Source organism: Astyanax mexicanus, chromosome 21, assembly GCF_023375975.1.
Source record: "Astyanax mexicanus isolate ESR-SI-001 chromosome 21, AstMex3_surface, whole genome shotgun sequence".
NCBI classification, from domain to species: domain Eukaryota; kingdom Metazoa; phylum Chordata; class Actinopteri; order Characiformes; family Acestrorhamphidae; genus Astyanax; species Astyanax mexicanus.
Window position 1 is genome coordinate 11232072 of NC_064428.1, and position 26859 is coordinate 11258930.

Consider the following 26859-nt stretch of genomic DNA (forward strand, 5'->3'; position numbering starts at 1 on the left):
TGCAAAAAGGGTCTTCCTGTGTCTAAAGCAATGTGAACATAAATCTATACGCTTTGATGATTGGCCTGTATGACCTTTTTTCAAATTTAACGATATTTCTGAAATTCCATATCCTTAAAAATCTGAAAAAACCTTGACTACAAAAATCTACAATCATTTAAATAATACGAAATGTAAATTAAAAACCCCATTTTAAATTAATACTCAAATTAAAATAATAACCAATTTTAAAATAATACATAATTTAAATTTATACCCAATTATAAATAATACCCAATTATAAATAATACCCGAATTAAAATAATAACAAATGAAATTACAGTAATACCCAAATTATAATATTACCCAGTTTTATATATTATTTCAAAATTAAAAATAATAAATATAAATACAATTAAACCTAAATAAAAATGATTAAATAATTGCTAAATTAAAAACATAAAAAACAATACTTAAATTAAAAATAAATAAATAAATAAATAAATAAATAATAATAATGATAATAATAATACCTTCAAAATACACAAATAGAAAATATATTAAAATAATAAAATAAAATAATAAAATAACACCTAAATATATACAAATACAAATAATACCCAAATTAAAAATAATAAAAATAATTCTTAAATTAAAATAATAAAAATAATACTCAATTTATAATAATTGTGCTGTGTGTGTGTGTGTGTGTGTGTGTGTGTGTGTGTGTGTGTGTGTGTGTGTGTGTGTGTGTGTGAGGCGGAACCTTCGCTGTGTCGGCGGTGTGTGTGTGTGTACCCGGTCCGCTGCAGGCCGCCGGGTGTGTGTGAGTGTTGGGTTAGTAAAGTTAGCGCTGGGTGAATCTCCGCTGTTTATCCGGTAAAATAATCCGGATCTGCGGGTTTAATAACCGGTAAAATTAGCGCTGTTATTACGGAACACCGCGGGGATTAGCGGAGCTGCGGGGAGGCCCGGGCATGCTGTAGAGGTCCGGCCGCTGGAGCGCAGCGCTAACCGGCGGCTCGCTAACCGACCGACCCGGTAACCAGCAGCGGAGGTGAGTTAGCTACTGAGCTAAAGCTAAGCTAATGCTATGCTAATGCTAAGCTAAGCTAATACGCGCCAGACAGCTTATTTAAACTGTTTTAAGCGCGGTTTGAGTTTACCTGTGTGTGAGGACAGTCTGAGACACAGTGGCTCAGAATAAGCCAGTTATTTGAGTTTAAACTGAACCGGTTTAGTGAAGACAGTAGTAGCCGGTACAACTGAGAAGCTTCAGAAGCTAATGTTAAAGCTAATAGCAGCAGTAGGCTGTGAGACAGCGCAGATTACAGCAGTATATTTTCTGATAAAATAAATTATTATAGAGTTTATATAAAGTTTAGACACTGTAGCTGCTCTATTTTACTGTAGAATTATTATATTAACTCTCTTTATCCTCCTGAAGTGAGTGTTGATTCACTGCTGGCCTGTTTAACTGTACAAATACAGTAAATAGTTGTTGTTTTTGTTGTGTATTTATAGTTTTTGAGTTCTGTAAAACCCAATTTCTGATTTTATCCACAATTTACAGACACCAACCCAAACCACAGCCTGTACACAACCTGCTAAATATAGTACAAGTCTGGATAAAACAAGCATTTCACCTAAAAGCTCTGTAAACTCTTGCCAGAATTATATTTTTGCGTCCAAAATCTACACAGATTAATCTATAATAAACATATTTTACTACACCACAGTTAAATGCAGATGGAATAAACTATAAACCCAATTAACTTGGCTTGTTAGAGTTCAGTGTCTAGAAGGTCTGTCATATTATTCATACAGTATCTCGCACAACTGAATTCACTGCTTAGATTTGTGTAAATATTGTGTCATATATTTTAACGGGACACACTAAAGATATGACACTTTAAAAGTACTCAGTGTACAGCTACAGTATAACAGTGTAAATTTGCTGTGTCCTCAAAATAACTCAACACTGGCAACAAAAGTAAATAGGTTTGTAATTAATGGCTATTTAATAATCAATTAATATGTCAATGACTTTTTCTGGTTAAACTATTATTAATCAGATAAAAAAAGTCTCCATCTAGTTCTAATGAGTGGGTTGGTTAATTGGCCGTCTAAATTGGGGAGAAAATGGGAAAAATTAAAAATAAAATTCTAAAAAAAAAAAAAAGTCTCATCTGGATTTAAGTCAGTAAATGATGTGGGGTCAATGCTGCAGTTGGTCTGCAGGTTTAGGTTCAGCAACAGTATGTGCTAAAAGAAGGAGGTCAGCTGACTCTACCTGAATATACTGAATATAGACCAGGTTATTCCATCAATGGGTTTGTTCTTCCCTGATGACACGGGAAGACATATTCCAGCATAACAATGTCAGGATTCATGGTACTGAAATTGTGAAAGAGTTTAGTGGATCAGGGAGCATGAGATCATCATTTTCAGATGTGGATTGAGAGAGTTCACAATCCAGACATCACAGTCCAGACCCTAACCTCATTGAGAATCTTTGGGATGTGCTGGAGAAGTGCTGCTTTGTGCAGTGGTCAGACTCTACCATCATCAATGCTGCTGCAAGATCTTGGTGAAAAAGTTATTGCAGCACTGGATTGAAATAAATCTTTTGACATTGCAGAAGCTTATTGAAACAATGCCACAATGCCATGTGTGCTGCAATCAAAGCTAAAGGCTGTCCAACCAAATATTGGAGTGTATTTTAAAAGTAATTTTAGAATATTAGGAAAGATTTTAGTGGAATATTTTTTTTTTATTAAACAATGTTAGGAATGATTTGTACTCTGAGTGTAGCTAGCCAACTGCAGCCACATTGAAGGTGGAATGGACAATTAGCTAAATATGGTGAGAATGAGACTGTCTTGTTCAACGATATGTTTAATGCTGTTAAAAATGGTGGCGTTAAACATAGCGATGCTGCCAAACATAAGCCCCTCCTCCTCTTGCAGTGTTACTAGCAAGGTCACTGGCTGTATGTTGAAAAGCAGGACTTTACCTGTAAACAAGCACTGCTCTAAGCGATAGAAAAACATTCAGGCATATTTCAACCAGCATTCAATCTTCTCATAAACAACTCATAACTGGTTTCACCACTCACAAATTCTTTGTCCTGAAAGTGTCCCAAAAGACCTATAACTTTGTAGCGTGTGCAGTTTTTACTGTCTCTGTGACTGTGTTGGTCTGGAGCCCTGATTTGGGAAAAAGATATTAACACACATAAGACTTACACATATTACCTAGCTTTCTCTGATAATCATCAATATAACAGTCTTAGCAACACAGTTGGTGACAGATGTTCAAATATATACCGATTTATTAAATAAGTTTGACACAGTGTAAGGTACAGTTTGTGTGTTTAAATTCTGTACAAAACTAAAAAATGGAGATACTTGTTTTTCATTGGACAGAAACAATATATATGTGAAGTTAGGGAGAAATATTGGAAAATATTATACTAAAAAGAGATTAAACCCTGATTACCCTGATGTAGACTGATATAGAAATATGGATTAGGCTGCTTCAGAGTGTGTTTAATAAGTTGTATGTAGTAAAATGTATGAGTAGTCAGATTGACCTGTATATAGGTTTAAAGGGGAATGGTTGGTTTGCTTTTGTTTAAATGCATGATAAATTTTGGTGTGCTGTTAGAGCAGTCCGGTGAGTTTTTCATGGCCAATGGCTGAGAGTTGACAGCCTTGTATTTCTATGCAATGTTGGAGTATATAAAAAACAAACAAAAAAAAAAAACTATGTACCACTACTCATCAACATTTTAAGAGCAGTTTAAAAATTGAAAAAAAATTCATTTTTGCACTATTGGATTTTAAAAAGGTTTTAAGTAGAGCTTCACAATCATAAAAGAAGAAATGGGTGCAGGAGACGTGAAATTTCGAGCAGACAATTTATTAAAAACTGAAATAGACTGTTTATTAGCTAATAACTTTAAGACTAAAGCTCAAATGATACCCAGAAAAAAAGGGTCAGAACAGGACTCTGTAATGAATATCTCCACCATTCTTGTTGATCACAGCCGTTAAGGCATGCATGATTGCTTGAGTGGGAAAGATGCTCCTAATATTGAAGATCAAGAAGTATTGCGATCAACTTCCTTTGCCATCCATCCTGAGAATTTCTCAATAGGATTTAGATCAGGAGAACATGCAGGATAGTCCACAGGAGTGATGAGGGCCTATAGTAAAGCGGGATACCTGTTGCAACATCTCCACATAGCCAGTTGTTGTTTGTATGTGGAACAAGACACACAAGAATGCAGAAAGTTGAATTTAAGTATAGCGATATCTTTAAAAGAGGTTTTCACAATCCCTACTTGTTAAAGGTCTCCTTTCAATAAAATGCACGTTTTCTTGTTCTTTGTGAAATACAGTAGGTCTCTCTGAGTTGTATATTATGCTGCACATGAAACTCTTCCTAAACCTCCACTGTCTGCAGCAACTAGTAAAAGAAAATATTCAGAAATACGAGTCGATCAAGAAAAGCACCCGTGTCTGTCAACCCGTTAGTTAGGGACAGCAGAGTCGACACTGTCAGTTTCAGGAAGACACTGTCAGTAAGTCACTGCTTAAAGCTCTGTTTACACCAGCTAGGTAGATTTAGCTATCTTGTTTAAGTAACTATAGGTTTAAATCGGATCTCCGGTTGATTCCGTGTTTTACCAGTGACTTTAAATATACACCATGGGAGCACCGTTTGACAAGGTAGCACAACTCAACAGAACACCAGTCAAAGCTAGCGTCGTTTGCGTCAGATTTTATGATATAGAGCGAACTCTGGGCCATCGCCGTGGTGAAACTGCCCAAGCACCAAATCACCAAGCCTTGTGGACGAGCTACACTATGGCATTAAAAACATTTATTTCGCAGAGAGTCTGACGTTAAGCAAAGTTTAAGGGTTAACTTTACCTAGCATTCAGTGCTGTATCTTTACAACTAAGGCTGTATCTCTGAAAACATTTTGTCCATTTTGTTAGAGACGATATGTTTGCATTAGGGGTGGACGATATGGCTCTAAAATAATATCACGATATTTCAGGGTATTTTTGCGATAACGCTATACTTGGCGATATAGGAAAACTAAAATAATTCATTAATTTCAGGAATATAGTATAAGAGTATAACAGTATAATCATAATGTGGCAAAATTAATAATGTAACATAAAATAATATAATGCAGTGAATAATACTGCAGAATATTTAGTGCATGCATATAAACTGCAAACTAAAACAATTTTTGAAATAAATACACCTAAAGCTTCACAGTAAATAATAGACTACTTTTTAGACAGAACATCTCTATTATCACGATATGGATTTTTAATATCATGATATTTCTGTGTCATGATATATTGTATACGATATAATACTGCCCACCCCTAGTTTGCATGCATAAATATTTATGAGCAAGAGCTGCAATCCTGTCTTTCTTCAGAGAACAGTAATTCAGTGATCTAAAGCAGGGCTATACAGAAACACCAGACCAACATTTTTTTTAACTTGCTACCATATTAAAACGTATTATACGAATTAAGACTTTCTAATGGCCCTGATACCTTTATTGCTAAATTCCAGGTTAATGTTGACTGATATTGATCCGTAGTAGAATGTAGGTGTTACCGTTTACACGGTTCCATTCTCTCTCTCTCTCTCTTTATCTCTCTCTCTCTCTCTCTCTTTATCTCTCTCTCTCTCTTTATCTCTCTCTCTGTGTGTGTACAGGTGGGTGTGAGAGCACGCATGCGTGGTGGTGAGCTATGCTGACGTTGGCGAGTAAGCTGAAGAGGGAGGAGGGCGTGAGGGCGGGCGGAAGCCCCACCAGCTCCCACGATGCCTCACACCGAGTGTCCATCAGAGACCGGCTGCTCATTAAAGGTACGCTGTGTGGAGATGATCAGCTGATCTACAGCACCCTGTGGGCTCTTCAGCTGTGAAGTGTGGGCTGTGAAAATCATTAAAATCAGGCCAGAACTGGATTAATGTGAGGGTTTTCCAAAAACAGGGTTTTTCCAAATGTTTACAGTGTAAAAGAACCTTGAATAGAAAAAGGTAAAGACCTGGCCTGTGCCACAACCATGAACTGGAACTGTAGTACACTTAATATACACAATGACAGGCAAAAGTCAAGGAAGAGCATTAGCTAAATTGATCACGGTTTGAAAATGCCCACATCTAAATACATTGTGAGGAGTTATCTTGTGAGTAAGGGTGAACACTGGCCAGTGTGCTCGTGGTAAGGTAAGGTGAGGTGAATTATGGGAGTTAGACTGAGGCCTGATAATGACTGCAGAATAATGGAATGTTCTATTTCTGAAGTTAAAGTGTAGGGAGAGCTGGGCAACATGGTGATATTTTTCCCGTATCCGGGTCTTTTTTCTTACTGTAACTACAATATGAGTATTGAGGATATCGTCAGTGCTTTAAGAGTACTGACCAAGAGCGTAAAAACAATACTGTTAAATAAAAGAAAAAAAAAATAATAATAAAAAACACTGAATATCAAGAACATACTAATAAATAAATACCTACAGCCTGAGTTTACCAGTATTCTATTAAAACCGGTATGCATTTTTCACGAACCGCTACAACTGGAAAAAAAAAAACGGAATTGTGGTGGATTTTAATACTGTAGTGCCTCTAATTGCTTCAAGAATAATATATTGTAATTTGATATAAAACGTGTCTTCTTTGTGCAGTAGAGCTTTTGAGAAAGATCTCATTTAAATACTTAAACATTGAGTATTTTAGGTCCATTTATAGTGTTTGAGGAACTTAAAATATGAGTTTTAAAAAGGAAGCTGTATCTCTTTTTAAGGTCTATTGTTTACATTCTTCAGCAGTTTTTCTGATAATGAAGTCTGATAATTCTTCATATATTGTGTTTATATATTGTTGAACAAAGTAAACCCAATAGGTAATCAAAGCCTTCATTTAAAGCCTTAATGCTTTATATTATATTAACTCCTAACAGTAAAATTAGTAACTAACCTATATAACCCAGTGGATCAACACCAGTAGATGACATGACTCTCCAAACCATCACTGATCATCAGTAAATTTTATATTTCATTTGTAAATCAAGGGAGCAGAGTCTGGATGAAGAGTGGAGAGACACACAGTCTAAGCAGCTCGAGGTCTAGTGTGAAGTTTCCACCAACCAGTGATGGTTTGGAGAGACATGTCATCTGCTGGTGTTGATCCACTGTGTTTTATTATCAAGTCTAAAGTCAGTGCAGTTTTGTTTTCCCACAAAATCTTACAGCACTTCATGCTTCCCTCTGCTGACAACTTTTATGGAGATGCAGATTTTATTTTCCAGCAGGACTTGGCACACTGCCAAAAAAATCCAATTGGTTCTATATGTAATATTCTAATTTTCTGAGATACCGTTTTGTGGGTTTTCATTGACTGTAAGCCATAATCATCAGAAATTAAATTAAAATTAAAATAGATCACTCTGTGTGTAATACATCTTTATAATATATGAGTTTCACATTTTGAGCACAGTTTGTAGATGATAGTCGATTTTGTTTCAGCAGTAGTTCTTCTTTTTCTTAAAAATGGCATCAGATTTTTACAATAATATAAAAAAATTTTTTTTTTTTTTAAAAATTGTATGATCTAAACAGTTGTAAAACATCATTAGAGCATTAGTAAAGAGTACAACGTGCTGTGCTGTAACTGTATATGTGTGTAAGTCATGCTGGACGCTGGTGTATAGAGAAGAGAGTGTGTGTGTCATATGGTGTGGGCTAGAATAGGAAGCTCTATTAATAACTCTAGAGAGGAGTGATGGCATTACAGGGTCTTAGGGGGGCAAAACACTGAAACCCAGCCGAGGCTACAGGTTCTTACAACTGAGAAACACAGAAGCTCACAACAGTACATGAGCTTCTACTGTACTGTGCTATTTAAAAATAGCAAAAAAATATTTATCAACTTAAATTCTGAGTTATTAAAAGATTTATCTAAAAAAAAAAAAAACACACAGTAAGAAGTTGTTTGAATGGTTTTGGTTTTCTCTAATGTAAATGATACACGTACACTACCACACCAAAAGACATTGTACAGGAACTAGTACACTGTCCTGTACCTGGTGAACCCGGGGCACTATCAGCTAGCTTTTTAGCTTTTTCCACGTAGCTTGTTTTAACATGGTTAACATGTTGATATTCTCACCTCTGAACAGCAAAAGAGCTAGCGCTGTGGTTAGCAGCTAATGCTAATGCTGCTGCACCCAGCCTTAGTGCTGGAGAAATTTCACTGAAAAATCATCCTTATTACTCTGTACTTCAGCAGAGTGGCTTTACTGCTCCTTAATACCTGACTGATAGAATTCATACATAAGTAGCACTGGATTATAAAGTGCACTGTCAATTTTTGGGAAAATTAAATGATTTTAGGTGTGCCTATAGTGTAAAAAAATACGGTTATTCAACATTTTAAACCCAACATTTTTTTTGAGTCTGATCTTCTGATCTCTTACAGCCTGAGAACAGTGTAAGGCTATTCAACTACAAGAATACTAATTGTGATTGGATTAAAAATAATAATAAAATAATAGAAATGTGTTTATTTCTTATCTTTTTTTTATCTCTTTACAGAGGTTGCAGAGCTTGAGGCCAACCTTCCTAGTGAGTAAACCCACTCTCACACTGTCTGCTCATATTCACAAATTCTTACACCTGTCTCTCCTTAGCCTGATCCCAGAGCTACAGTAGCATGGTGGCTACAGCTAAAGCATAAGATGCCAACTATTCGATTATGTGAATAGTGTTAGCTGCAGCCCTAATTTAGATTCAGATACAAAAACCGAAATCACTTGACTGAGAGACTGGCATAATCAATTGTAAATTTAAGTATGTTTTCTTGTTTTAGACACCTGTAAGGTCACGTTTGTCGATGTCAACAAGCTCCATCACTTTCAGCTCGCCATTACTCCAGGTAAGTAACTGGGCTTTTAACCTGTTGATAATTAGATCTACTTACTACTTATTTTATAATTATACATCTTTATATTTCCTATTATTATTTTATCCATGTTTTTATCCATCTTTCTTTTCTTTTCTCTGTGAATTTTTATTTTAATGTGACCAGACAGTAGTCTATATATATATATATATATATATATATATATATATATATATATATATATATATATATATATATATATATATATTAGTGGTGTCAATCTATTAAAAAAAAAATCTGATTAATCACAACAAAATTCTGTGATTAACTGCATTTGTTTTTCCTCAGACGTAAATTATTATAGTGGATATTTAAATGTACATAAAGAATGAATGTAAGGGATGTAAAATGCAATTATATGTATATTAGTGGTGTCAATTAAAATAATAGAATATACTTGTATGTTTGAGGGGAGATAAAAAATCAATGCAGGGTGCTGGAATAAAGAGTGCATGATAAATTAGACTGTAAAATTGGTTGTGAGGATTTCTGAATTCGAACTTAATTTGAATATTAAAAAAAAATATCAGAGATGAGGAGCAGTGCGTGCGTGCCTGCGTGAGAGAGAGAGAGAGAGAGAGAGAGCTCTAATCGGGTTGGAGCTGGAAGTCTGAACCGGAGTGTTACTGCTGGACACTGTATGAGCGCGCCGTTCAGTCATTCAGACAGAAAATAGATCAGTACGTTGAGCGGGGGCGGGGCAGATTACGGCGGAAGTAGGAGTCAAACTTGGTAACGCGTTACTGATTACAAATTAACAGCGTGCTTTAACGCTTTAGAGTTGACAGCCCTAATATATATATATATATATATATATATATATATATATATATATATATATATATATATATATATATATACATACATATTGCTAGTGTTAACTTGTGTGACTATATGTCTGTATTCACACACAAATGTGGCCCAAATCTGATCTTTAACATCATATCTTGTCTGTATAAACAAACCTACATTGAATCTGACATTATCATTTTTGATTTGGGCCACTTCAATATGTGGTATTGAAATCTGATGCATCTGATACATAATTTCTGAACAGCCAGAGCAGAATTCATGCCATTTTTTCAAGGCAAAGTGTAGAAAAAAAGGCAGTGAGTTGTAGAAAATCAACAGGTGTCTGGATTAGTGTTACGAGAAATCCAATTCATACAGCGAGTGTCAGTGGCCTGTCTTCCCAATAACCCACTATGGCATAGTGTTGCCCTCAGGCAACAAACCACATTTTGGCTATTACACCTTCCATACCTTACCATTACTGTACTTATTTATCTTTAATATAATGTTACATGACCCATCTACGTCTATAATAGTGAGGCGTACAAGTGGGTCATAAATAAAATTATGTATATGTATAAGAACATGTAAATAAGTATGTTTGGCTGGTTATATTGATACTTTATCCTCACATTATTGTTGGTCATGGAGACATGTTTTTGATGCTTCCTTGCTCTAAAACACCTGATTTAAATTATTAGCTTATCAAGAGTAAAAATCGAAATTTAAGTCAGCCATATAAACAAACAATTTATCATATAATTTATGCCATAGAGGGTTAATAAAGTCTCTTGTAACACAGAATAGAAAGAATTTGAAGACACTTGTCTCTATTGAACTACACTGGCTCTTTTTACCTGCATTACTGCTGTAAGTCTGAGTGTTAAACAGAAATAGCTGCAGTGGTGATGGAGGATTGTAAACGGAACCTGTGCAGCTTTACCTGTATCAGGCTTTTTATAGTGCAGCTGAATTATCCATTATAGTTCAGATTTAAATATCCTCTCCTTCATTAATTCCCTGCAGATGAAGGATATTACCAGAGTGGAAAGTTCCAGTTTGAGATTGAAGTTCCTGAAGCCTACAACATGGTGGTGAGTGAGATATAGTGGTGCTTTTATATGGATGTTTAGGTATGTTCAGTTCAGTACTGATTGTAACAGCATATCTCTGTCTCTGTTTCTGTCTGCAGCCTCCTAAAGTTAAGTGCTTGACAAGAATTTGGCATCCAAACATCGCAGAGACGGGGGAAATCTGCCTAAGGTATGAATTACATAATGTTTATGGATCTTTATTATACAGTATCTCAGAAAATAGAAAACTCTCTCACCTTGTAAATATTGTATTATATCTTTTCATGGGACAACACTGAAGATATGACTAAATCATACAGTGCAAAGTATTCAAAAGCTCGTATAACAGTGTACATTTGCTGTGCCCCCAAAATAACTCAACACACTGCTAAGTTAATCGGTACGATCCTTTAATTCAATACTGATACCTTTTTCTGAATTGCAACAAAAAAAATAAATACAAAAAGCGACAGTTATATTTATTTAACAGCCTACATAAGTAATCTCATTCTCACACTGTCACCATGAGAGACTCCATCTTTCTGATTCTTGTTGGAACAAACAGTGAGCATTTTTGTGGCACTTTATTAAGAACAAAAATAACAGCATTACTTTAACTGCTTAAACTACAATTAATTTTCCCTAAGCATATTTCTGGATGCATATCAACAGAGTTCTTTTTAAGAAATATCAGCATTAGATTGGCAAAATTAAATTATATTTATATTAGTGGTGTCACTGATTTAAAACCATGATTTTTCTTATTAAATACTTGTATTACACTTTATTATTGTGAGGGGACAGTAACAATAGTGTAGTGTGGTAGACTAGATGGTTTTTAACTGTATTATAATATCTGAGTGGAGAGGTAGAGAAAGGAAAAAAAGGAAAGAGAGAAGACTTCAGAAGATTTCAGTGCAACAGCCGTGTGAAGACAATGTGAATGATCTGAATTTCTGCATGTGCTCCCTGTACACATTGTACATTTCTGTACATTTCTGCGCATTTCATGTAAAGTATCGCAAACTGGCACAAAAATTACAGACTTTTGGTTCTCTGTAGTACCGAGACATTTTGGTCGGTGCCTTTTTGGTATTTGTCACATCTTACTTGTAGGTCAGGGTAGTTGTGCCGAAAAAGGTTGTGGGTTGTAGGAAAAAGAAATGATGGCAACTGCAGTAGCACATCCAGTGCAAGTGATTTTATTGGTGAAGGTGCACAAAAAATGGAAAAATACCAAAAAAGAAACAAAAAAACAAACAAAACAAAATCTATTTACAAAATTTACATGAGGAATCAACTTTTTCCTCAAATGTGTAACGCTGGTTCGTATATTAACCAACCATGGCATACCTCAACCACACCTTTACCATCCCTTAACCAACATGAAATGAGGCCTTAAGTAGACCACCACTGGTCTACCCAACCCAGCCGAAACCAACATATTTTCCATTGCAGGGCGATACAATTATAAACAAAACAAACAATAAATCAAACAGACAATGAAAAAAAAAAAAAAATCCAATGAAATAAACATGAACATAAGAAAAGGAAAGAATAATTAAAATATTTTGAAACCTCAAAGAACCCCCTCTAAATGGTATGGCCCACAATGGGCCCAGTGAGCATGCCCCAATTTTGCTCAGGCCCTATATATGTGAAATGTCCAAAGCTAGCAAAATCATAACTTTTAAAGGGGGAATTAATATTAACTGGAAAAATAGCTGAATAATATGTATGCACTAAGTATGGACAGAACAGGGCTGAAAACTAGTTTGTTTGTTCTGTCACAGTATTGAATTCTGATACCCAGCCCTACTACTGGCTGTGGGAACCATGAATGCCAACATGTACTGTTACTTACTGAAGCAGAGCATGATCCCCTCCCTTCAGAGAACTGTGTTGCAGGTACCTCCAAGATGACAACTGCCTTGCTAAAGAAACTGTAAAGGGTTAAAGGTGATTGATTAGTGAAGTATGTCTCCAGACCTAAACCTTATTGAGCACCTGGGGGGGTATCCTCAAATGGAAGGTGGAGGAGTACAAGGTCTCTACCATCCACCAGCTCCGTGATATCGTCATGGAGAAGTGGAAGAGGATTCCAGTGGCAACCAGTGAAGCTCTAGTAAATGCTCCATGCTCAAGAGAGAGTGGAATATAGTGATGGAATATAATGTTGGCCACATAAAATACATTCACACTTCAGGCACAATTAGGCCATTTTCACTTAGGGGTGTACTCATTTTTGTTGCCAGTTGATTAGACATTAATGGCTGTGTGTTGAGTTATTTTGAGGGCACCAGAAATGTACACTGTTATACAAGCTGTACACTGACGACTTTACACTGTATCAACGTGTCGTATCTTCATTGTTGTCTCATTAAAAGATAGAGAGTAAAATATTTATTAAAATGTGAGTTGTGAATTCACTTTTGTGAGATACTGCAACACATATAGATACATTATTTCTAAAATATTATAATAATAAATTAGTTATTGCTATAATTATTGCAGTGAGTTTTCAGGTGTATCTTTTCAGCAGTATCTGCATTTAATAGAATACAAAATGACACAGATGGATAAAATCTTTCTTTCAGCTTATTGAGAGAGCATTCAATCGATGGCACAGGGTGGGCACCAACACGCACGCTAAAGGTAAAACCTGTTCACTTTCAAAGCGCTCAGTGCCTTGTATTAAATGTCAGTGTAGAGCTACTTTGAGTTTGTTAATGGTGTAAAAATAGTGATTTCTTTGTATGGGCAATTCTATCCCCATCATTAGCATTGTTAATCTGTTGGGAGCATCATGTAAAAGCGCTGTATTTGGAATTTCTCCTTTAAGAAAGTATAGACATACGGTGCTTGTAGTATTTTAGTGTAAAAACAATGAACAGTATATAATAATCATGTATATATATAATTCTGACCATTGCTCAAGTAAGTGGCATCTGCTATTAGAAGATCAGTGTTAGTACTTGTTGCACACACTTAACTTTGTTATGATGCTAAATGTGTATGTTTGTGTTTGTGCTTTTTCAGGATGTGGTTTGGGGGTTGAATTCTTTATTCACTGTAAGTAACAGATCTATCTATATCTGCTCTGTGTCTGTATGTGTTTCTCTGCTTCAGATATCTCTCGGTCAGGTTTTGTATGCTGAGCTCTTACTGCATGCTGCAATATTCAGAGCACTGATCCTTTCAGAGCACTCAGAGTTCAGTAAGCTACAGGCAGGGCTAGTCCTGAAACTGTTCAGATACTGCAAGTTACATTTTAATTCTATTTCTAGCCTTATATAGAAAATATGCAGCAGCACAGCAGTTTATCACACAGAAATCAAAATCAAAATGAATGAAACATGAATGTAACTTTACTTACTAGGGCTGCAACGATTAGTCGATATAATCGACAATGTCGATTTTTAAAATTTGTCGGTGCTGGGGACAGAAGACCAATGGGAGATATTTGTATCTCCAAAAGTGCCCAAACACAACAGATTACATAATTACTCACTAAATATCAGTACTTTTCATGTTTAAACAACATACATACATTTAAATGTCTTTTAAATCTCATGTTCAGCTGTTTCTATTGTTTTTAGAGATTGAGGACGTGGCAGAAATAATCATTGACTAATCGAAAAAATAATCATTAGATTAGTCGACTACCAAAATATCATTAGTTGAAGCCCTACTACTCACAGGTTTACCTCAGTAGTGCTGTTCTAGTCATAGATTTTCCACTTGTTGCTCAAGTCACATGTGAGTGAAATTTAGACAGAGAAAAGCAGCCTTCTTTTAATCAAACGCTAAATGCTAAGACAAAATTAGCTCTGTACAGCTCATACATTTAAGTTTGAAAACAAGCAATTTGTGTAGAGATAGTAAACTGACACAGAGTTTAATTTGTGATGCTAAAAGCTCTTTTGTTTTAACTTGTGCTTATAGAGAGTAAGAATGAACTTAAACCTGTTGTTTTTTTGGTGCTCCCTTCGGCCACTCTCTCCCTCCTCACTCTGTACACTTAGATAAAACACTGCAATATGACCTAAAATAAATGAATCACTTGTAACTTTAACTTTTTTGGTCTTTTCACTCGCCATAATAATTTTGGTTGCCAAATATTCAGTGTGTGTCCATTAATTAAGTTTAGAGTCATGGAGTACTGTGTGGGAATGTTTAAAATTTACATATGCTGTACGTTTTGCTTGTTTTCACAGGATCTTCTGAACTTCGATGACCCGCTGAATATAGATGCTGCGGAGCATCATTTACGGGACAAGGTAAAAAAACAAAACAAAAAAAAAAAGAACATACAAAAAATCAAATTTTAATCAGAGATGGTTGGTTATAAAGACATGTTAACTTTACTTATGTTAGACTTTTACATTTTTTTTACTTATCTAATATTTTTAATAATAAGTGTGTTTGTGGCCAGTTGTTCTGTCGCGCTGTTTATTGCATGGCCAGTTGGCAAGCATGTTAAAGGTCTCATTCCTTTGTTTTTGCATTCATTTTAAAATGTCTAATTATGGTCTCTAGTATGAATGAATACCATGTGAGCTGTTTTTTTTTTTTGTGAAAAATGTTCTCGGTGTCTCCGATTTCTGTATAGCCCTGCTTTATTTCACTGAATTAGAGGTCTCTGAGGAAAGACAGGATTTGGCTCTTGCTCATGAATATTCATACATGCAAATATATCACCTCTGATGGGCTAACAGCACTGCAGCAGAGAATGCTTACCTGCCTTCCCCCCACAGTCAGGTTTACATCTCTAAATTTCGAAGGACAAAATATTTTCAGAGATACAGCCTTAGTTATATTAGTTATATAGCATTGAGTGCTTGGTGAAGTTAATCCTTACTTAACGTCAGATTCTCAGCGCCATTCTCCCAGCGGCATTGATAACGTTTCTTTCAGCTACTAAACTTTCACTTCAGACTTGGTGATTGGTGACACGATTGGGGCCCGCTTTGACCAGCGTTCTGTCGAGTTGTGCTACCTTGTCAAAAAGGTCTCGGTAAAACACGGATCACCCGGAGATCCGATTTAAACCTATAGTTACATACACAAGATTGCTAATGTTAACTAGCTTGTGTAAACAGAAGCTGTAAGCTCTTTAGCTCTTCAGCTCTGCCTTTGGGCGATCCCAAGCCAAGGTAGGTGAGGCCATGAATACTAATTCATGGGTTGACAGAGACACAGAGATTCTTCTGATCAACTTGTTTTTCCTGAGTATTTTATTTTACTAGCTACTGCAGACAGTGGGTGATAAAGAACACTTTTATGTGCATCATGCATTAACGACTCAGAGAGACCTACTGTATTTTTACAAAGAACAAGAAAAAGTGGATTTTAGCGGAAGGAGACCTTTAATCCAGCAAGATACCTATCGAGCCATCTGCTACTTTCATCCACGCTTCATTTTCCTCCAAACTGGGGAGATTTGTAAAATTGTCTCAGGGTTTTTTCTGGTACTTTTTCTCATTCCTGTGTACTGTAGGTGTGTATACTGTATGTATGTGTTTGTAACGTAGGTTTCTCGTCTTTCTCTTTTCCAGGACGATTTCAGGAATAAAGTGCAGGACTTCATTAAGAACTATGCAAGATGATGCCTCGGTCAGCTGCGCTAGCCGCTCACGCACGCCCGCGACTTCGCAGCCGAGCGCCCGCCCGAGCGACCACCCGCGAGCCCTGAGCGCCACAGAGACAAAATCCCGAAACATTTCCAAACGTGAAGAGAGCCAGACACGTCCTGTGGCTTTAATCGACGCTCTCGCGTGAAGGTTTGGGAGCGGGGTTGGTGGGCTCGTCTTTGATCTTTGATCTTCTTCTTCGTTTGTTTGTTTTTTTGTTCTTTTCTCGCTCAGGGCCGTTTTGCAGAAGCCCCGACAGCTGGTTCTGCTTTATCCAGCTGGTTTTGACAAAAAAGAAAAAAATGCGTAACGCATTGAAAAATGAATTGATAAAGGAATAATGAAAAATGTATTCACAGCAACGATAAGACACACGCTCTCTGATGTCACCTCACGTGCTAGTGCCTCTGTGACCTGACGCTGACTGCTACAGCCTGCAAGCTCCCACCTTCATGTGCTACTGCGTACCTGGTGTCCCTCCAACACCAGCACTTCACACGCGAGGACTGAATGCTCACAATGCTCACGATGATCACGATGCTCGCTTAGCCCGCGCCTGTTCTGCAGGACATGATCATTATTTACTTTTGCTGGAATTTGTCCCGATCGCGAGACTGTTGTACCGATTCCGGAGACGGCGCTTCGACTTCCTCGCACTCCTGTATGCGTTTCTGTTTTCGTCTGTGTGCGTAAACACGTTCAGCTTTACGGATGTGTGCATGTTCTAGCGTATGCGAGCGAACACTGGGACACCAGCACTGTGTAAATGTGGGAGAGTGGATGAATGTCTGATTTGGTAGCATGCACTGGGCTACTGGACCACTCAGCCAAAAGCCTATGAAGCTAGTGAGAATTTATTTAAAAAAAATTTCTCCCCTTTCCTTTCCTTAGAGTTGTATATCCATTTGTAAAGTATATTAAAGATGGGTTCTACTATGACTACTCTGCTTCTAGATCTCTTTCATTCACAGACATCATATCATCAGTACATCTGAAGAAGGATATTTAAGGCTATAAAGTTGTTAAAGATGTTTTAGATCCTAGCTTACAGCATACACTTTAAAAACTCACATTAACAAAAGTCTCTATATTATTAAATCTAGTTAAATTTATTAAAAGGGAAATATGGTTCGAATATGTGTTTTTTTTTTCTTTGCTGTGAAAGGTAGAAAACATTTATTGTATACATACAGTTCTTCAGGCTAACTTTTTTCACAACTGTACCAAATATATCTGCCATCAATTTTTTTGGCATTTTTTAATACATATAGCTGCTCCTGTTTTTTAAGTGAGACATAAAGAGAGTCATGTAATGTTTATTTGTATCAGCAGACATACCAACCAAGCATAAATGTTTTATGCATACATGTTTTAAAACATTTTCTATATAATGATTTGGGATAGTAAATATTTGGTTCGTCCCCAATTTTTCACATATTTTAAAGAGTGTACGTAGTTTCACTAGTGAGTGCACTGTTTAAAACCCAAAAAGTGCCATGCTGTCAGAAAATACAACATACTTTCCTTTCATTACATAGATATGTTATACAGTCCAGATAACCAGTCCAGTTATTCACTTCAGCTGTCAGTGGTTTTAATGTTATGACTGACTGGTATAGCTGAAATGATGTCAGAAGCAGAGTCAGTGCTAAAATCCAAAGTCAAAGATACACAGTGCGGAGTGTCTGAACACTACAGTAACTGACATTGCAGAGATCAGACATTTCAAAGGAAGTGGAAGTTTAGCATACTGTTAAGTGTTTTTTAAAACTGAAAAATGTACAAACTATGCTTGATCCCTTTTGGTTCTGTAACAAACAATTGTATTAAATGTTTCAGTTCATCAGTTAATTAAAGATAAACACATCAGCAGCGGTGTTTTAACCACTGCTATTTTGGTCAATCAGAGGAAAATATTAATGCTCAAATCTGTATATATTTATTGTTGTTATATTTAAGACATTATTCTCATTTGGATTTCATTTAAAGATCAGCTTTGTCACAGATGTTTCTCCTAAAATTGTTCAGGAGAAATAGCATCAGACAAAAATGGGAGATACTTCTGAGATTAAGGGAGTCAAGACTGAGAATCTGAGTTAAGACACACATGAATCCTGGGGATGTCTATCGGCTGACTACCAAACCCAGGTATCAAACCCTCAACCTTGTCATTGATGGTCCATTGCTCTAACCCCTGAGCCACCACTGCCCTAAAGCTACTGTAACATCATTTAGATATTAAGAACTAAAGCTTTGTAACCCTAACCAAACATATTTAATTCAATCAACACAAACACCTGTCCAATCACTTTTACCTTTTAATGTTTCAACCTTTTATTTCTTAAACAGAAATAATTTTGTATAGTAAAAATAAAATCAGATTATAGAAATAATGCCCTAAGTGTTGGTACAATTTTACATGCTAAAACTTCAATGTGTTTAAAAAAGCCTGCTATTTCGCATGCAGCACAGAAAAAGGCACTTTGTGTTTGGATGAGAAATAGTTAAGTTCATTTTGAGATTCTTGCCTTGTGTTATGATTTCATTGAGCTCTATGGTAAACCTCAAAAGAAGAGACACATAAATGACTGAGCTCTTTATCTCAAGAGACACATTTGAGCAGAGGGGGTTTATGCTACATCTGGTTTGTCTAATTTGTGATCTCATTGTTAACTTGGAGAAACTACCGAGATATTAAGGAGATTTTAAATTGTCCTTTCATCTTGGTTCAGAACAACTTAAACCATACTTGTTGTGTTTTTTACACTGGGATGTTGGTCAAGCAGCTCCAGATCAGCATAAACCATAAAATAGTTCAAATAGTTACTACTGGATAAACATTTCAAGCTGTTTTTTAACTATGACTATTTCACAATGTGATTAATTTAGAGCAGCTTTTTTATTTTCCCCTACTTGTGCAAAACTACAGACGGGATTCATAAATTATGACACAATCACCTTTTTAACTCCTCGTCTTCACTGCTAATTGTTTTTACAGTTCAGCACTAGATGGCACTGCTGGATTATAAATCACCACTTTAAATTTCAGCACTTCACCACAGCTTGCTGGGAAGTTTAAATCTAAACCGTGTAAAGTGTAGTATGAACAGGACCTGTGCTAGTAATAATAATTGCTAGCATTAATACTGTAAAATTTCAACCTATAATAATCAGCTTATTATCCTTATAAGCTTATATACTAATGATGAGATCAGATTTTTCCCAGATTTAAGAGTAAGGGACCAGCAGTGTGGGACGTCCTCAGTGGGAGGTCATAAAAGTACAAGTGGAAACAATGGAAGTAAAAATGGAAGAGATAAACTGTGTTCAAACACTAATAAAACACACAGATAAGAAAACATAGAAGCAACTGTAAAGGCAAAGTAAGCATTATCAACAAAACAATTTGTGGACAAATTGTTAATGTTCATACAATGTTTTAGTGTGAGCATGTGAGAAACAAAAGAGAAAATTTTATTGTTTAATTTTGTTAAACACTTTCCCCTACAAGTTCCCACACAAAATACAAGATAGCATAACAAGATGAATAGCCTGCTCTCCACTGTGATTAATTCAATTTTTAATAACATTATATCAGTTGTAATTTTTAATTGTAGTAGACTTTCCCTTATTCTAAGACACCACAATTACAATTGCCCTCTAATATACCTAAAAAATTGCACATTTTGTTGATGTTCTAAGTGTAAGTAATTTGACAAATCCTGTTCTCAGATGGTTTAAGCTGGAGTTTGATGGTTAGGGTGGTTGAAAGCTAGTCATCCAGGTGGTAATAGGGTGATACCCTAAACTGGTAAGATAACTGGTCAACCAGCTTCTGATCAGCATAATGTATAATGAATTTGTTTGTTTTAGTCATGTTGATCAAGCCAGTCAACCAGCATGTTCATACTGTTTCAACCAGTATGGCCAAACTTGGTTACATTGATGGAAACATTTCTTAAGGTCAACCAACTTTGCCTCTGTTTCAGCAGGGTCTGTAGAGTCTGGTGGGATGCTCCTGTCCTGGGTGTCAGATTTCTGTTGTTTTTTGATTTTCCTGCTCAAGCACACCTGATTCAGCTCACATATTAATTGGCAGGTTTGGAATGTTCAAACAGGGACTATAACAAACCAATCAATTTGTCCATAAACACAGTATCATGGTGTGTGTTGCAATTTCATTCAACGGCAGATCACCTAGGGTTTTCATTACAGGCAATTTGACAGCGCAACTTTACTTTAAGGGGGTCCTGCAACGAATGACCCTACCTTTATTGAAAAGACAGTCTGGTGCAAATCTGGTTTCAAGAGGACATTGCTGGTCCGCATACTTCTACCCTCTTAAGAGTTTGCCTTGAAGACACTGCAGATACTATACCATGTTCAGCTGCATCTCCAGACCTATCTCTACTGTCACTGTCACACCACACAACAACCTGTACCTGTGGGGCATCACCAAGATTAACAGGACTAGATATACTGGGAATCACACACTCTCAAGTTGCGAGATATTGCCACACCTGTGTCTTATCAAGCGTTTGTTCTGTGTTTACTATTTCTGTTTATTTATTTATTTATTTGTTTGTTTTAATCTCTTGCCTGCCTTTTTGTTTACAATTTTTGTCTTCCACTATCTGCAAGGAACTGATTCCATTAGGAACCTCTACAACTCCATGCAGTAGAGTGTAGAGAACTTCATGGAATGGAGAGTTTCCATGGCTGAGCAGCTCCATCTAAGCCTTACATAATTAAACACAATGCAGGTAAATGGATACTTGTGGCAATGTAGTGTACAAGCATGCTACTTGTGCTTTTTTAATGCTTTTTGTGAGTTTGTTTTGTTTGCAGTAACTGTATAGATTTTCGATAATATGTTTTGGAAACAGAAAAACTGAAGTAAATGAGAAAGAAATGCTTTTCCCAGGTTGTTGTATATGGTTTTCCGGCAAAAAAGACTTGAGTAAAAGGAAATCACGATCAGAACTTACTTAAATCCAAAGTCGTATGTAAGTAGTATAAAATTCTGAGGTGGACTTTCTTCTTCAGCTTCTGTTTCATACCATAGTTTTCCAAACATTTCTTTGAAGATGAGTCTAATTACATCAACACACAAAAACAGAAAAATGGATGCTGAGCTTGGCTTGTGGACGGTCCAATCCGCTGCAAGGTGGGCGTGGTTAGAACTCACCGAGTGATTATAAGGCAGAGCAGGGCTTCAGACTTGGGCTCTTCATCTTCGAGCATCAACAGTACCAGAACTGATACGTACACGTACTTTCTATTCAACCCTTGGTGGTATTATTGTTATATTAATATTTTTATGAAAATTAATATTATCACACACTCTATAGAAACATACACACAATCACACACCGTACACACTCTCTCTTTGATCTATCTACATGAACTTTACCTGTTCTGGAGGAGTTAACTAGAGGACGGAGGATCTGGTGATACTAACCCAGTGGAGAAGATCTGGTGAGTTCAGCCTGTAGAAGATCAGCGGTGGAGATGAGGAGTGGGTGAGATGGAGAACCGTCAGAACCGTCCACGACTCAGCCCAATAGAGCCGGGCTCGCTTCGGTACTGCCTCCTCCTCCTGCTGCTGCTGCTGCTTCTCACCGCGCTGGAGATCAGGACCGGAGAAGCCCAGGCAGGTGAGTGCCTTCAAAAAAGTTATATGGCGGCGAGAACGTGGCGCTGAGAGCCGCTCTGTGCGCGCGACGCGCTGAGCTGTGTGCTGTGGAGTTGAGCCGTTACCATAGCGCTGCTGCTGCTGCCGCGCGCGCTCTCCCTCTCACACCAACGGACGCGCAAAAATGGTGAAATCTCAGCATTTTTTTTACTTTAAATGGTAAAAACACGGCTTTTCGCTCATATTTCGTTCACTTTCTTGTGATTTCTGAGGTAAAATATGCTGTTCTCTTTCATGCTGGCACACTTTTGTGATCATTTTTGCACTTAAAATTGGGAAATCTGCCGTTTTTTTCCTTTAGAAGTGTTAGCATCGATGCTAACGCTGGATTTCTAGGATGGGGACGCTGCTGATGAAGTTGTAACGTTAGCTGTGAGGTAGACTTGTGAGAGAGTGAGAGTGTGAGTCATTTTCACGTGTGTTCGTGCATGTGTGTGTGTATCTATATGTATGTATAAAAATGCCTTTACTGGACACACGGTGGCGCTCTGCTACCAAAAATCAGCAATTTTCCCTTTTCAGCATTACCATTTTCACATCATTCCCATTTGCAATATAATTTAGATGTTTTTGGGTTGGTTTTCACAAATTTTAAATTTACCTTAATTAGTTTTTTGGTTAGTTGATTATAGGCTTGTCACAATGATTATATTACATCAACGTATTAAACATTGAATCGATATGACCTCAAAAATATTTGATAAACCTGATATCGTCACATATATAACAGTAAACAGTATTTTAGACAGTCATGCTAAATGGCCAATCAGTGCTTTAATAACTGTGACTACATAAACACAGTGTGGACTGCAGTCGATGAAAAAAATGTATATATTTCACAAACTATCATTAATTCAAATTTAATAGTTTTTAAAAGAGTATAATTAGGATTTTCTTTGTTATATTATTATTATTATATCAGTAGATTTAAGGGTTTCAGAAAAAACAAAAATATCATTTATCACAATAGTTGACCACTTAGGATTCATTTATGAATATTGATACTAAATTCAAATTCAATGAGCAGTTTATTCATGTGTATTTCCTTACTCTGGGCACATGACTAAATATTTTAAGGTTAAAACCTTAATGCAATGCAAATTACGCAACAAAAATTTCATAATTTGTATTTATATATTTTTCTAGAAATCAGTTCTGAATAAATTCTATGGATCGTAAAACATTTCAGTAAAGCGTTTGAATGGTTAAAACAGAGCTGTAGAAGCTAATATACCCTTTAAAGGGTCTGTGATGCACATACGTCAGCATGGACTTTTTTGGGTTAGTATTGAAGGTAATCAGTTCAAATTCCCACTTTCCCTTTTTCAGTACTCAATTCAGTACCAATTTTTCCTATTTGCCATTTAAATTTGGCTGCGGCATTTTTTCTAAATTTCTATTTCACTTTTGTATGTTTTTTATGTAATGTTAAACCTACTTAGTTCCCATTAATGTAAATATATCACCTTAAAACTAGTCTATTGTTAACAGATTTTATTAAAAAAGTCCTTTTAATAATATATTTACTATCTTGACTGCGGTTGGGTTAAATCGATCTTTCGATTCAAACTAATTGTTATTTGATACCATTTTTGTTGTATATTTTATGATATTAAATAGTTTATAATACTCCAATACCAATATCTATAAAGTCTTAACAATTATTAATCATACTTTAAATGTAATGTACAAATGCAGTGTTGTGGTATTGTATTATCATTGTAATTAATCACAATTATTCTTGGACAAAATGGCATTCAAAGAAATTGATTGGATAAATGTATGTAAATATGTAAACACTAGCTAATATTTTTTTATGTTAGGTTGAGTGAAATATGCCTAAATATTTTTAAACTGAATCAAATTGAATTTGTATTGTGCAAAAATGTATTAAATTGTTTTATTAAATAACTATTAACTAACTTAAAAGATTATTACATTTTTAGATTTAATTTTGTTCAATTTGTTAAATCTTTGGGATTATAAGTAAGCTGCATCATTGTGAAATTATCACAGTATCAAGTGCTACAGTGCTGCTTAGCCTTGGCCCTTTCTGATGATGTCAGGGAAATGTTACTTATTTATTGGCATTATTTTTGTTAGTCACAAGGAACATTTGTACCTTTATGACTGGATTATTACAACAGCTTAAAAGAGCTTTAGCTAAGTAATAACAATCATATTAAGAGATGCAGAATATAATTTCAGAATTGTCATAGCAATGTGTGCATGCAAAGTATGTCAAACACAGCTTGCTACAACTTGATTAATACTAAAAGGAAATTTACACGTATTGTCTATTAATTATGTACCAGAAGCAGACATCATCAGCCAAATATATATTATTTTACTCCAGTCTTCCTCATAGAGAGGGAATTATTAATGTAATGTAGTTAATTTCTGGAGAAATCTGGTGAAATCACTGTAATATACATTATTTCAATTACATATTTCAATTAACCAAATATATATTACAACAAAGTATCACCATATCTGCTTTTTTCCCAGTATTTTCAAGCTTTAATTAATATTGAATTATTCCATAATATCCAATATCCAGGCAGATTATTTATTATTTATTATTATATAAAATTATGAGCATTGTCTGCCCATCTATAGTTAGTCAGGTATATTTAAGTACCAAATATGTGGAAATAATTTAAACTAGCAGATATTTAATATAAAACAATGTATTGAATTTTAAATCAAAGATATGTGTATGCTATACATGAACACAACATAGAAACATAAAATATATATAAAAAATACCTGCAAAAATATTATTACATTTTTCAAGATTTATGCATTCAAATTACTAGTTTGACTACTAGGAGTCAAATCATTATAACAAAAACCACGATATCTCGACACTCGATATATCACGTGACAATTCTCTATGATACTTTACAGAATCTGTGTTACTGAAGAGGATAAAATACTCCTAAATAATCAAATAATGGGAAATATATATTTATTTTTTCTTCACCGCAGGTTTACCTTATTCATTTGATTATTATTAGTACCTCTAATCGGGGGGCGCAAATTTTATGCAGTTTAAATATCGATATATCGAGATATCAGTATATTGTCCCACCCCTACATGATAGTACAACTGCCTACTGACTACTACTATTGAAAAGAGAGAGAGAGAGAGAGAGAGAGATAGAGAGAAGGAGAGGTAGAAGCAGATGCCACTGTGTTTGACCCGGTCTATGATGTGACATTTAAGTTGTAAGGAAAATTTGCTGCTGGCTGACTGCCGAGTAAAATCAAATTATTAATCAGCTCCAACTCAGATTACAGTCTGCTGGAGGGTTCATCCTAACTGAGCGAGTGAATATCTCTCCGTAATTAAACTTGTCACTTCTGCCTTCTAGACATGAGCCAGACAAAAAGCCCGTAATCTGTGTTTTAAACTTTCCTTTATTCCACATACTTAATATTTTAAGAACTATAATTACTTTCTGTCTACAGCTGTAATGAGCTTTTTCATTTCAATAATAGGACTTATGTAAACAGTGAGTATCATCTTTAAACAATGAATTAATTTGTCTTTATATAAACTCGTACATGAATGTATTAATTTAAACGCAGCATGCTTGTTTCTGTACAAGCTGATTGAGCCTAGCATAGCATCTTTTCAGCTGATTAATAAACAAGGCAACCAGAGCTGTAAGGTAGTGTAATATTGTTAGGATATTGTTCTTCAACATATATTGCGATATCAAAAAAATACATACATCTTTACCACCAGATTTTGTCAGACATCTGTTTTCCAACATGTATATAAATTTTTATCAATGTGCAATATCGTCCTAAAATTATATTATGATATTTCAGGGTGTTTTTGCAATAACAATATTTTTGGCCGTATGAAAAACACAGAACAATATTGTGTTAATTTCAAGAATAAACTGTATTACTGTCCTCAAGTATTAGTGTATCCTCAAGTGCAGTCGCAAAGACCAGCAAAAATATTATGATGGAATTGGCACTCATCAGGACAGCCCCATGACAGAAAGAGCGAGAGTTTCCTCTGTTGTACAGGATAAATTCATCAGGTGAGAAGGAGAGAAATCTGTGTAGATTAAAGTCCAGTGATCGTTTGACTGAAAGAAAATGTTTTTTTTTTAAAGAATTAAAGTTTTATTTGGTGCCCCCCTGCAGCAAGACCTGTGGTATTACAAGAGTCCACCTTACTTTCAGCTTTAAAACCTTTATTAACTGTAAAATATATACGCTTAAGCTTTTATTTTAATAATAACAGCTCTTAACCTGATATTGGTGGCTGATAATGTGTGTAATAATGCATATTTTCGAATCGCTGGGCTTATTTATTTGTGGGACCGCGCCTATTGGAGACATGGCTTTTTTGCACTATGCCTCTATAGGCTCCAGCGACTCCCAGTGGTGTAAAATGACATCACATTTGGTTGGTATTTGGTTTGTAAGCGCTGCATCGTTGCTAGGTTACCTGTATGTGGCGGAGTAATACATGGAGAGCTTTGGTTACAGTGCATTACCGGCTGATAATGTCACTCATAAAAATCCTCTCAGCCAATCTCATTGCAGGGTCGGAACTAACTTTGGTAAAATGCATTATAATGCAGGATTCATAGGAAGTGTTAATGCAAAACCCAACACTGATTAAGAGCACTGAGAAGCTCTGGGAAGGATTGTGTTCG

General features: G+C 35.7%; 2 protein-coding genes across 2 annotated transcripts in view; both read left to right on the plus strand.

The window, feature by feature from the left end:
* Positions 1–746: 746 nt before the first annotated feature.
* LOC103027775 (ubiquitin-conjugating enzyme E2F (putative)) lies at positions 747–17421 on the plus strand. The gene is made up of 10 exons (XM_007239760.4): positions 747–1036; positions 5733–5885; positions 8615–8644; positions 8889–8954; positions 10800–10867; positions 10966–11036; positions 13444–13501; positions 13886–13918; positions 15064–15126; positions 16405–17421. Exons 2-10 carry the CDS (start codon positions 5768–5770, stop codon positions 16453–16455), a joined length of 558 nt encoding a protein of 185 aa, XP_007239822.2. The 5' UTR covers positions 747–1036; positions 5733–5767; the 3' UTR covers positions 16456–17421.
* Positions 17422–21720: 4299 nt separating this feature from the next.
* Positions 21721–26859, plus strand: part of LOC125785907 (receptor tyrosine-protein kinase erbB-4-like) — a 253364-nt gene continuing 248225 nt past the window's right edge. Inside the window, exon 1 of the mRNA XM_049470118.1 lies at positions 21721–22136. Within this exon, the coding sequence (XP_049326075.1) occupies positions 22007–22136 (130 nt within the window). The 5' untranslated portion in view covers positions 21721–22006. The remainder of the gene's footprint in view (positions 22137–26859) is intronic.

Excerpts from the sequence above, each read along its gene's own strand:
- LOC103027775 (XM_007239760.4), top strand. The coding sequence starts at position 5,768 with ATGCTGACGTTGGCGAGTAAGCTGAAGAGGGAGGAGGGCGTGAGGGCG. Across the intron at positions 10,868-10,965 it reads CTGAAGCCTACAACATGGTG|CCTCCTAAAGTTAAGTGCTT; the intron begins GTGAGTGAGATA and ends TTCTGTCTGCAG. Across the intron at positions 15,127-16,404 it reads AGCATCATTTACGGGACAAG|GACGATTTCAGGAATAAAGT; the intron begins GTAAAAAAACAA and ends TCTCTTTTCCAG.